At 40.7% G+C, this 12,616-nt stretch overlaps 5 protein-coding genes across 5 annotated transcripts; 2 read left to right on the top strand and 3 right to left on the bottom strand.

Moving 5' to 3' along the window:
• Positions 1-397: 397 nt before the first annotated feature.
• On the bottom strand, positions 398-1,420 carry LOC108047137 (coiled-coil domain-containing protein 25). The gene is made up of 2 exons (XM_017127224.2): positions 1,330-1,420; positions 398-1,259 (listed from the first exon to the last, which is right to left on the bottom strand). The coding sequence occupies exon 2, from the start codon at positions 1,129-1,131 to the stop codon at positions 502-504; it is 630 nt and encodes a 209-aa protein (XP_016982713.1). The 5' UTR covers positions 1,132-1,259; positions 1,330-1,420; the 3' UTR covers positions 398-501.
• Positions 1,421-1,511: 91 nt separating this feature from the next.
• On the top strand, positions 1,512-2,888 carry LOC108047136 (GDNF-inducible zinc finger protein 1). The gene has a single exon (XM_017127222.1). The coding sequence runs from the start codon at positions 1,535-1,537 to the stop codon at positions 2,834-2,836; it is 1,302 nt and encodes a 433-aa protein (XP_016982711.1). The 5' UTR covers positions 1,512-1,534; the 3' UTR covers positions 2,837-2,888.
• A 401-nt stretch (positions 2,889-3,289) lies between these two features.
• On the bottom strand, positions 3,290-3,522 carry LOC108047092 (protein brawnin). Its single transcript, XM_017127148.2, has one exon. It carries the CDS (start codon positions 3,520-3,522, stop codon positions 3,337-3,339), a length of 186 nt encoding a protein of 61 aa, XP_016982637.1. The 3' UTR covers positions 3,290-3,336.
• Positions 3,499-4,107, bottom strand: LOC108047091 (small integral membrane protein 4). Its single transcript, XM_017127147.1, has 3 exons — positions 4,030-4,107; positions 3,676-3,949; positions 3,499-3,615 (listed from the first exon to the last, which is right to left on the bottom strand). Exons 2-3 carry the CDS (start codon positions 3,830-3,832, stop codon positions 3,530-3,532), a joined length of 243 nt encoding a protein of 80 aa, XP_016982636.1. The 5' UTR covers positions 3,833-3,949; positions 4,030-4,107; the 3' UTR covers positions 3,499-3,529.
• Positions 4,108-4,841: 734 nt separating this feature from the next.
• On the top strand, positions 4,842-6,928 carry LOC108047135 (AP-3 complex subunit mu-2). Its single transcript, XM_017127221.1, has 6 exons — positions 4,842-4,952; positions 5,015-5,102; positions 5,156-5,481; positions 5,542-5,701; positions 5,865-6,317; positions 6,583-6,928. The coding sequence occupies exons 1-6, from the start codon at positions 4,918-4,920 to the stop codon at positions 6,766-6,768; spliced, it is 1,248 nt and encodes a 415-aa protein (XP_016982710.1). The 5' UTR covers positions 4,842-4,917; the 3' UTR covers positions 6,769-6,928.
• Positions 6,929-12,616: the final 5,688 nt, after the last annotated feature.

Here is a 12,616-nt window from a genome sequence, read left to right as displayed (position 1 = left end):
TATAAACTAATTAGATCAATTTTTGAATATTTTAGTGGTTCATGTTTACATACCTATTTTAACTTGTTTTAACCCAAAACCTAGCTAAACTTTCAGTTGCCAATGCTTTAAATAAAAAAAAAATGATTATAAAAAGGTTTCGCTACTTGGAAGTTATTTAAATGCTTGCAATATTTAATTGAAAGGCATTGGGAAAACTATTTTAATATAAATAAAAAAAAGCCTTTCTATAGGGAGCGAAATGCATAGAATATGCGAAAACAATGGATGGCCCCTGAAATACCAAAATAAGTTCAAAATTGAAGTTGCATGGGGTGGTGCTTCCATATTTAGATGAAATATTGCACAACAACCTTGAAACACAGTGAATATCTATGAAATAAGTACAATTGTGCAGTTTACAAAACGATTTGTATGTGATTTAATAAAAAAAAGTAGAGGACAGCGAGAGATGTTCGGGATAAATGCGAGGGTGCATCAGGACCTGGTCCAGCCCATGGACTACATGAAGTCATCCGACTCGTTGCCCGCATCGTAGTTGGTGCGCATATTCTCGCTTTTTTGGAGGGAGGCGTAGCTGCGCAGCTCGGCTTCTAGCTGACGCTGCTTGGTGGCCTCCTTCTCCTGCTCCCGACGCTCCCTCTGCAGCTTCTTCTGATCCTGGCGCTCGGCGACATCCCGGGCCTCTCGCAGTCCCCGGAAATCGGGGTGCTCCTCCTCCGTCTTGGTCTTATTCAAGCGATTAACAATCTCATTGATGCGCTTCTCCAAACGGATGCGACGCACCGCCTTCTCGTCGTGATAGGCCACCTGGCCGGGCTCCATGTCTGGGGTCTTCTTCAGGTTCTCCCACATGGTGTAGACCACCTCCAGATTGTTCACCTTGTTGCCCTGAATGCTGTTCGCCTTGCACAGCTGGGCGGCATCGACCAGGACGTCACTGGGTATGTCATCGATGGTCTGGCCCTTCCGGAGCCTCAGGTACACATGGGCCGAGGACAAGTCGTGGACATGGAACCACACGTCCTCCGGCCATCCCCATCTGATCAGCTCCTCGTTCTCGTGCTTATCACGACCCATATAAAGCAGCGCCGGCGGCTGGACAATATTGCTCTTGAAGTAGAACACCATGTCGACGAATTCCTGAACAGAACTCAGAAATAAAGGGCTTCAGCTGTCGGTCACCGGCTTCCCCGTTCGTTCAATTGGGTGTCTTGCGTTGTGCTCACCGCTGTGCTACGTGCTTTTCAAGGTAAAGCCTTTATATATTAACAAATAATAGAATATAAGTGTTTTACTTGAAATATTAAATTATTTGATTTTATTTACGTGCCGGTGTTGTGCAGATGGCCGATAGGTTAGGGAAATGTAATCGATATCGGAAGACTTGACTTCTGGCCACCTCTAGAAAATACTCTACCGCAGTGTGACCAACTAAAGTTCAACATTAAATATACAACGGGATATTATTTGATTATAATGCATTAAATTAAATTAAAAACATATTTAAAATATTATTTAAATAACCAGTAAAATGCTGCCACTCCTGACCAGGGAATCCGCTCGAAGGCTCTGTCGCACCTGCATGCTCCAACTGGACAAGGAGGACATCAAATCAGAGCTCCAATCAGAGGAGATTCCAATCAGTCAGGAGCTGCAGCAATTGCTTAACATAAATCTCAGCCAGGACTCGAAGGAAACGGAAAACCAGGACATGGAGCAGTCGCTGCCTAATGAACTGTGCCCAGAATGCCGGCAGTTGGTGCAGAATTTCGAAAAGTTCCGCCGGAAAGCTGAGGTTTGCAGGCAGCAGTTTCTGGAAATGCTAAAGAAGGACTTTCTGGAACCCACTTTTGAGGTGGTCTACGAGGACAGGGAGGGAGAGCAAGAATCCCTGCATAGTATGGATCCACCTGAGCCCGATCCCGATCCAGATCCCATCGATGAACCCGCCGAAAAACAGGAGAAACCGGCCCGAAAATCCTCCAGAGGCTCGAGGAACACTCTGAAGTGCTCCCTGTGCCGGCACAGCTTTGCCCACCAGATTACCTTGTCGGCCCACATCCGTAAAGTACACGAGGGCAGCAAGCGACCCTTCCAGTGCGATCAGTGCGAAAAGGCCTATAGTTTCATGGGCGGTCTGTACACCCACATTCGGGAGGTGCATGCTCCCAAGGAGCGGCGTCATCCCTGCGATCAGCCGGGGTGCGAGAGGATCTACACCAGCCGCATAGCCATGCAAAAGCACAAAAGACTGAAGCACAGTCCCAGGGACAGGGACTCCCTCAAGAAATTCATCTGCGAGCAGTGCGGCGCCAGCTTTAATCAGTCAGCGAATCTGAAGTACCACTTGAAGACGAAGCATCCCACGGAGGACGAGGTGGCCGCCAAGGAAGGCGGCGCTGCGGAGCGACACTTCTGCGACATCTGCCAAAAGGAGTTCCATTCGCAATACACCCTCAAGTATCACACTTTGCAGCAGCACGAGGAACAGGAGGAGCTGCCGCACGAATGCCAGGTCTGTGGCCGCCGGATGGCCAAGAAGTTCATGCTACTGCAGCACATGCTGATGCACTCTAGCGACAAGTTGCCCTGCGAGCACTGCGGCAGGCGGTTTGCTCGAAGATTCGAACTAGAGGCCCATGTGCGGGCGGTCCATCTAAAGCTCAAGCCCTTCGCATGTCGCCACTGTTCGGAGAGCTTTGCTTCGAGGAAAACCTTGAGACACCATGAGTATATCCACACTGGCGAGAAGCCCTACGTTTGCAGCACCTGCGGACAGGCCTTCCGACAGCAGACGTGCCTCAAAAACCACAGGAAGGTGCACGAGAAGTAGTCTTAGCTAGTCTTAATAAGAGTAGTTTCCTAAATACAGTGATTAGTCGAAAGTTTCCATGTCTTTGAGTTTTTGCAACTAAAGGGTCCTTTTTGGGGTCTGTTAAACATCTCGTCATTTCAGTTGATAAATTGTAAAACTTTTGGTTTCATTAATTTGTATCTCTGTTTAAGAGATGAAACTTAATGAAGATGACAAGGACAGAAATATTTATACATATAATGGTCAACGACAATAATCTTGGACAGCTTATAAAGCAGTAATAGAAATATTTCTACTCAATTACCTAAAAGTTTAGTGCTTAAACGCAGCAAGGAAGTGGGATTTGAAAAAGGCCCCGATTTAGAGGAGATCAACTGCTTGCAATAATGTTTTGATTGGAATATTAGAAAGAATTGGCAGATAGGTAAAAAAAAAAAACGTGAACAAACCCTTCCTTAAGAAAATCCGATGTACACTTAAATAACTTTAGTAGTCAGTAACTTGTTGATTACAGAGTTTCAGGCAGAGTCTGGTGGCTTGGCTGTGGGATCCACCTTGGTGCTGTGCTGCTCCTGTTCGATGTAGGTTGGCAGATCCTCCAGTGGGCGGTAGTACAGATGCACCGCCTGCGATCCGGCCATCATGGCTGCCATTGCACACCCAAGAAACTTCATGTACTGGCCCCAGGACACTCCGGCGGGCATTTTGTCTTTAGTTTGTGCTGTTGCTCGACCTCGCCTGCAAAATCTGCTGCTCTTCCACGTAGTTCTTGGCCTGGCGACGCTTAAATGTGCGATCTGAAGGGAAAAGGGGGGACTAAGTCTTGATGAAAGCAAATTTTGCAGAAGGACTCTCACAGAAATTGGTCTCGCCCACTGTCCACTTGATCATGGAGAACTCCAGGCCGGCGCCAAGCAGGAAGAATAGCGGCAGGAAGCGGTACACACCGAAGCGCTTCTTTCCGGGCCAACTGTCCAGCAGGCGACGCACGGAGGAGCCGCTGTACGGACTCATGTGTTTACAACCGGCGATTATATAATTTCGTGTCTTTTCCGCCCTTTTTCAGGCGAAATTCTAGGTTGCCGTGTGTATATTATGACTCCGTCATATGTGTACGTTAGTCCACTAGATCTTTTAATAGAAAATGTTCAATTTTGTTAGTTTGTTTATTTAATAATTGTCAAAATATAATGGAAACTCAAACAACTTACCTCAGGTTCCAATTCAATTCGTACCTCAGCAATCAGCTGTTTTTTTAGAGATGTGAAATGGACGCGCGCTTAGTGATGGTCACACGAAAAGTACCCAATAATTATTATATTATAATTATCTTAAATAAAATTTTGTTCAGCAGCTTTACCAAAATATTAAATATCTTCTTGAAATTCTATTACATAAATTTTTACATACATTTTTCGCTGGTATTTCTTTCTTGTTATCATAAATGTTCTATTCTTGTGCGCTTTGTGGTGGCATTACGAAATGTCACAAGAAACTATTATGAATATTTTTTTAATAAAATATTGTTCAGCAGCTTTACCAACATAACACATACCTTCTTGATCTTATACAAAAAAAAATAAATTAAAGCTCTTAACTTTGGTTTCTTCAAATAAATTAAAATGTTTCACATAAATTTCTTTTGTTGTAATAATTGTGCTTTGTACTGGAATCACGAAATCTCACAAGAAATTGTTATTAATATAAAATATTGAATACCTTCTTTAAATTATATTCACTAATAAGAAATCTTTAAATAAATTTAATTTATATCTTGTGTTTCTTAAAATAAATTAAAACTTGCACTTGAATTTCTTTCATGTTATTATAATTTGTGTATTTTTTAATAGTAAAATAGTGAAATTGGTATTGTTTTTTTAATTTAATAAAATGTGAACTTAATTTATAATTATAATTTCATGTGGGATTCGGTTAAATCATAAAACTTTTATATTTAAAAAGGTTTTTGCACTTATGTTCCCCGCCACGTGAGTGTGTTAGTACCAGCGCTCACGCTGTCATCTCCAATTACTCATCCCTAGACGTAGAGTTGCAAAAAAACAATAGCGTTTAAATAGTAAACAATTTAGGGCCTAAATATGATACACAGTCTGTTTATAGTGAACAGCGGCGGGTAAGTCAGTCATCCAGAAGGCATATACAACCGATGTAACCTTATTTATATCCGTCAAACAGAGAGGTCTTCCTGGAAAAGCACTGGCGTTCGGTGGTCTCGCGATCCGTGTGCGAATACTTCCTCGACGCCCAGCGAGCCGCACCATATGTAAGCCGCCTGCCACGTATTGTCTATATACTGACTATACCTATCGATTTCAGGATGTGCCGCCGGTGATAGCCACGCCCCACTACTACTTGATTACGGTGCAAAGGGACACGGTGTCGTTGGTGGCTGCCTGCAAACAGGAGGTGCCCCCGCTCTTCGTCATCGAGTTCCTCCATCGCGTGGTAGACACTTTCCAGGACTATTTTGGCGATTGTTCCGAGTCGGTGATCAAAGACAACTATGTGGTCGTGTACGAGCTGCTGGACGAGATGCTGGACAATGGCTTTCCGCTGGCCACCGAGAGCAACATCCTCAAGGAGCTGATCAAGCCGCCGAACATCCTGCGCACCATTGCCAACACGGTGACGGGCAAGAGCAAGTGGGTCTTCTGATAAACCTCCTCCTGGCTGCCTCCTAATCCCATTTTGTATTCCCAAAGTGTCAGCACCACCTTGCCCTCGGGTCAGTTGTCAGCGATTCCCTGGCGCAGAAGTGGCGTACGATACACGAACAACGAGGCGTACTTCGATGTCATCGAGGAAGTAGACGCCATCATAGATAAATCGGGGTCCACTGTCTTTGCGGAGATCCAGGGATATGTAAGACTAACTTCAAAATAACTTTGTTATGATGAGTAGAATAATTCTGCATTTAAAGTTAGAATTTTTTTGTCTGTATTTAGTCTGAGCCTGAGATATACACTATCGATCTCCAGATTGGATGATATATCTACTAAGATTATTATTTTATTATCTGTTCCAGATCGATTGCTGCATAAAGTTATCCGGCATGCCAGATCTCACATTGTCCTTCATGAATCCGCGCCTCTTCGACGACGTGTCCTTCCATCCTTGCGTGCGATTTAAGCGCTGGGAGGCGGAGCGCCTACTCTCCTTCATCCCACCCGATGGTAACTTCCGCCTGATGTCGTACCACATAAGCTCCCAGTCAGTGGTGGCCATACCCATCTACATCCGGCACAACTTTTCAATTAAAACGGGGGAACAGGGACGTCTGGATCTGACGATTGGACCAAGGAATACCCTGGGACGCACCGTGGACAAAGTAAAGCTGGAGCTAACCATGCCGCGGTGTGTACTTAATTGCCTATTGACGCCGAATCAGGGCAAGTACACCTTCGATTCGGTGAGCAAGACTCTGTCCTGGGATGTGGGCCGCATAGATGTGTCCAAGCTGCCAAATATTAGGGGATCGGTATGTATATTATGAGATAGCTGGCAAATTCTTTTAATTTGGTGTCGCAGATGTTTAAATTGATTAAAATACCAATCTTATTTGATTAATAGTTCAGATTTTCTCTAAAATGATTTGTTTCTTTTTAAGAGGCAACGTTTACATATTTGATAATATAACTTTACAAAAAAATTGGAGACTTAAAAAGATTTCTGGGGCACCAATAATTTTGAAATGATTTTTAAGACACCTCTAAAGTAATTTTTTTCTCCATACATCCCATTAGGTTTCCATTACCCCCGGGACGACCAACATTGATGCCAATCCGTCCGTGAATGTCCAGTTTCAGATCTCGCAGCTGGCCGTCTCCGGGCTGAAGGTGAATCGCCTGGACATGTACGGCGAGAAGTACAAGCCTTTCAAGGGCGTTAAATACCTGACTAAGGCGGGCAAGTTCCAGGTGCGAATGTAGACGAAATCAGCATCCCGATTTCGATTCCAGCTTTAATTAAGTGCTAACGTTAAGTGTATTCCACTGTTTTTATGTCATTCGGTGTATTTGCCCCCGTATCTCCCTACCTATATCTCATTTATGTATCTATATCTCCCATAAAAGTTAAACTCCAATTGTAGTCGCCGTGTCGTTGTTCTTGGGCGGCGTCGTCATATTCGAAGAGTAAGAATGCGAGAATCGATCGGGAATGAAGTTGCAAGTTTTCGAGTGGTTTGGCATGGCAATGGCTCCGTCTCCATCTCCATCTGCGTCGACTCAACTTCACTCCAAGCCACTGCACTCCTCTCAACTCGATCCACTGCGCCTGGCAACAGCTAGCGGAGGAAACCAATAAATTTAAATGAAAATGCAAAACTTGATTTTGCTGCCAGGCCAACGCATTTAGCATACGAATAGTATGTATACATCTGTTTATAAATGTGTGTGAACAATGGTGGGAAGTGAAGATTCGCTAAAAAATACTCAAATAATTGGATATTTAATATTTAACAATTAACATGTTCTTGTAAGGACCTCCAAAATTTGTTTATTTAATATATATTCAATACATTTAGAGTGTCATTTTATATAATTTATTGCAAATGTATAGTTTATTATAAATTAGCAACCAAAAGCACTGCTAAAGGTTCCACTGTTTCTGGCTCGTTAACTCCTTATACAACCTTAGCTGCATTTTTGTCTGTGGCCGAGACCGGTAACCGGTTTGCCCCCTGCCACGCCCCCAGTCCCTCACCGCGCGCCCTCCTTAACCCACTGCAGCCGGAGCAGCGACAGCTTCTAGGCTTTTGGGCGCGGCGTGCAACGGTAGCCAACAAGCGCCACCAAAAGGCGACGTCGACCATGGCTAGACATGTTATACACACACACAGAGAGCCAGCTCTTGACCGGGCCCAAAAATCCGGACCTCGAATGGATCGAGAAAATAACTCAGGTTTCGGGTCCAGCTTGCAAGTCGCGAGTCATTTTTCAAGCGTGGGAAGCACTCGTTAAAAGCTAAGCAAGTTCTTTTGGATAAAATGTGAGGGGCACAATTCGCCACACAGCATGGCGGCATGCCCCAAAACCCAGAGTCCCTATTCATATAACAAGTATTTCGAAGCGGGCGTTTTTAAACGCTGATTAACAGCGGGCGACAAGAGTTCGTTGCCTAAGTCTTTCGTTTTTCCCTCCTAGGGCTTCCCTATCGCCCTCTCTTTCCCTCCTGGGAATGGAAATGCGCTGGCATTTAGCCGACGTAATTGATAGCGCATTTCATACGGTTCGATTGTAAACGTTTTCCATCTCATTTGCATTTCCCATCGCTCGAGGGAGAGCAATTTAAAATCAAGAATTTAAGGCAGATCCAAGGAATCGAATATTCAAATACCCTGGCAATTTGTGACCGAGGAAAGTCTTATTACAAAGCTTTTCCTATTAATGTTTCGATTTTTCTATTCTTAGTAAATTATAGATTTAACATCATGTGCATTCCTATTAAAGGCTCCATTTTAAAGAAAAATCGTTGGTTTTTTAATTAACCTCACTTCTGAAGTAAAAAATATTATACAAAATATCTAAGTTTTAACTGGAAAGAAATACATTTGAATGCCAAAATTGCACACCAACTGACAAAGCTGTGATTTTAATTGTGGTATTATTAGTGAAACATAGAATAAATCACAGGGGCGTGGGTATCAATAGTAACACTTTAAATTCCTTTGGGGAAATTTGAATTGCATTTGGAATTGTTGTAGTTCATGTACAGATTTGTGGCACCTGAATGTGTTTTTTAATGAGCCCCTTGAGGTGTCGATGAAGCCTCATAAATTCTTCTATAAGCGAGAATGCACGTGATTTCGTGCCCTCATACTTGTTTAAATCGATACGAACGATACATTTTTTCCTATCTGGTTTGGTAACCCTTGTATGCTCCAGTTAAACTATTATCGTCTTGCTAAATGTTTTTAAATGGATGCAAATGCAGCATTGCATTTGGTCTACTTTGAAATTGACATGTTTGAACAACTCGAGGTTTAATTTGAAAGTAAATTTGAAAACACTATTTCGTGAAATACTTTACAAAGGGGTAGTAAAATATGTGTTTGCTTATCGTGAGTTTGTGATATAAGTTAGGTGCACTTTGAGTTGAATTTACATAAAAAGCAGATCGATTTCCCTTTAACATTTCTTGAACGTCGTAACGTTTTTTGTTCATCCTAAAGCTTATCTTTAGTTATTACACTATAAACTAGTTAGTAAATTGATTATATTTATTGTTCGGTAGACCAAAAATGGATAAAAATTCTTTCTATAAAATATACTGTTAATCACAAAAATTATAATTAAAATAAGACTTTTGTGATTTTTTTTTTAAATTGTATGGGTTATACAATTGTATTGAGCTATTGTTTTGAGCTTATATCTCTGATCTTTGTATTCATATGTGGATCACAAAATATAAACCTATATTTCTTACATTATATAGTGTCTTAGTTATATTTCGGTTCTGCAATCATGTGACATAACTGAACATCCAATAGCACAGTGAAGCTAATGGAGTCTATGGCCTCAACAAAATTCGAGTGAAAGACAAGCAACAGGCATTTGTCATTAGCGCAACAAGGTTGCGCCCCCTTTTTCCCCCTGAAAAAGAAAAACAGGGGCGTGTATTGAGAGGGGGGCAGGGGGTGGGGCGGGGGTGGGGGAAGTGTAGCAGGTCGTGCAATTGCATTCGCTGTTCGATAATAATTTATGCAACTTGTCGCCGCTGCACTAAGCAAATGTTTAAACATTGCTTGTTCGCATTGTTTGCTTTGCTTTGTGCTTTGTGCTTTTCGCCTTTGTTTGTTTGTTTGTTTGCTTTGATTGCTGTTTGCCCAACTTTGCGAAAGGTGTTGAATACCGGCCGCGTCAATTGGATCGTCCCACATGGTTTCAAAACTATAGTTTATATATAAACCAGAGCACGAACCCCATACCCCCCGTCCCCCAATTGAATGTCTAATAAGCACTCGCCGTCTGGCCGGCTAATTAGAATCGTTGATTGTCTCCGCACAGAGGCAAGAAAATTGGGGGGAAGGTGGGGGAAATATGTCAGAAAATGGAAAACAGATCCACCGGGAAATGTTCACACAGTTGGCACTAATGGGTGTTTGCATGTGGGTACCCTAATTCTGAATATTTATATGATTAATCGAAAATATAAGTCACATTCCCCATAAATAGCTGGTTTTTATTGTCTTCCATTTCCTTTTTTCTAACATTATATGGCAAATTATTTTATTAAAAATTTTAACAAATTTCTTCTGCACATTTTAAGTTTATCTTTTTCTAACTAAGCAACTGAATTTTGCTTTAAAGTATCTTAAGTGTAACAACAAAGTAACTAGAATGTTATTCAACTAAGTGTTATCAAAATGTTGGTAACATGTAACTGAAAGGTAGCTTAAATGTAACTATAATTTAACTGAAACGCCACAATTTAAAGATGTGGCTAAAAGCGAAAAAAGGAACCAAATATTTAATACAAATGTTACAATATACAATATAACTGAATCTGTCTTTGCTCTAAACTATAAACATTCTTTCTATTGGAAAAACGTGCCTCCTATTAAAAAAAAGCGGGCATAACCAAAATATTAGAGGGTATAGCCGACAAGAAGACGCCTCCACAAAATATACTTTCTGTGTCACTGCGATGAGGCTCATTAAAAACGATTGAAACTTCCGCATTCGATGGCCCAAGTAGAACTAAGTACAGAAACAGACCCACAACGGTTATCCATTTCATAATCATACCACAAATCTGAATCCCGAAAGACCCGAAAGTGTGTTTATGGAACGATATATTTCAGTTGTATGCAGTTACTGATGTTAACGCTTTTGATTGCAAAACAAAAACCGCTCGATAAACAAAAGTCCCGAAAAATTCAAAAGTCACAAAACAAAAGAGAAATGACAAAGATATCGAGCCGTGAGGATTTGCATACAAAGTCCTCAATTTGCGATAAAAACAAATATACCAGTGAAAATTGCTTACGTTTACTAAAGCAGGGGTCTTTTTCTTTTAACCGATAACTGTGATATGCTAATGCAAAAAGTCTGGATACAATACTCACGTACATATGTTTATTTTTCATGTGCGGCGACTAATTAGCCAGTGTCACAAATTGTTTTTAATTAATCGATTTATAAGAGGTTAGAGGTCGCTTGATATGATATACAGAAAATATTTTCGTAGATGGGTGAGACAATGAAAGAAAAATTTGTATAGATATTTGTCATTATTAGTTTTGTAGGAACTTCGTTTCAATTTTCAATTAAAGCCTACATTTAAATTATGTCACCGCGTAAATAGGTTTACTATAAATAACATATTTAAACCGAAGAAAAAAATAATCAAAAATTAAAACAGGCCAAACTGGAAGTCTGTTTTCGCCCCGTTGAAGTTAATTTACCGCATTGAGCAAGAAGCACAAAGAACTTAAACAAAAACCAGACACAATTACGACAAAATAAAAGCAAATCAACAGATAAACAAAAAAAAAAACAGCCATAACAATAAATCAGAGACGACAAAACCGTCAACAATTCACAGACTGAGAGCGAAAAGTGGACTTTTTTAAATAAATAAATTGTGTCTAAAGCGAAATTTAGGGGTTTACGTGAAATAGAGCTTACGTAAGCGGTTGCCGCAGTCGCCACCAGAGGCCGCCACTGAAATTGATAGCATGGGGGCGTTTATGCTGTAAATCTTTTGTGGGAAATTGCGCGAAATTAATTTGACAATTGCAAGTGCAAGGTCATCCAAAGGTGTGTGTATTCTATACTATATATGTGATTGTTCAGTTGACTGCATTCGGGAAATGAAACTATTTAGGAGGGGAAACGCAAAACAAATGTTGACCAGGAAATTCTGGATTAGTTCAGCCAGTTAAAATCGTTTCTTGTGGATCGTTATGATATTTTATTTTTTTTTATAGCGACTTATTGAAACATCCTCCTATATCAACGTATTTTCTTTGTTATTTAAACACAAATAAAGTATCATCAATTACCAGATGAACCACTCATATTTCATATTAAATTCAATAAATATAATTTAAAGTCCAGAACTTTGACATTTGTGTCGACGAGAGTTCCTTGAACCCGTTGCCATTTCCATTTCCATTCGCATTCGCAATTCCATACCGATTTCGCTTTCCTCGCACCATGTCGTAATATTTATTTACATATTTATTGAGGCCAATTGCAGCGTTTAACTCAATTTGATATGCTAATTTTCCCAACATCTTCTCGGCATTCTATTGCCACACTTTCCATATATATTGCACAAGCGGCATGTTGACGTAGTGAATTACTTGAGTTTCCTATACACCGATTCCCCGCGATTACGACGGTATAATGTTAGTGAACTACTATGTGCATTCCGCGGAAAATAAGCTACTTCATCAGCTAATCAACAAAAGCTCAATTATTACGATACCCTATTAAGTAATATTTAAAGTTAACTAACAAGGGTTTACTTGAGATTTTTAAATATCAGGCGCTATAAACATTTCCTTTTGTTTTTAACAAATTATTATATTGTTAATAATTTATACAATAAATTTAAAGTTATCTTACATTACAATTTTAAATAAAAACTTATAGAACACTCATCGCGTACCGCACGTCAAAGGGTAAGTAAATAAAAACAAAAGTATCCGTTACAAAGGCCTCATTTCACAGGAAATGGGACCTTGTAATATTACAGTCAACTCGTGTCTTGAAAAGCTTAGAAAACTACATTTATTTGTAAACATTTCTTAAGTAATGTCGATTTGGC

The sequence above is a fragment of the Drosophila rhopaloa genome, unplaced genomic scaffold (genome assembly GCF_018152115.1).
Source record: "Drosophila rhopaloa isolate 14029-0021.01 unplaced genomic scaffold, ASM1815211v1 contig_3, whole genome shotgun sequence".
NCBI lineage: Eukaryota > Metazoa > Arthropoda > Insecta > Diptera > Drosophilidae > Drosophila > Drosophila rhopaloa.
This window is presented reverse-complemented; position numbering and strand designations above follow the sequence as displayed.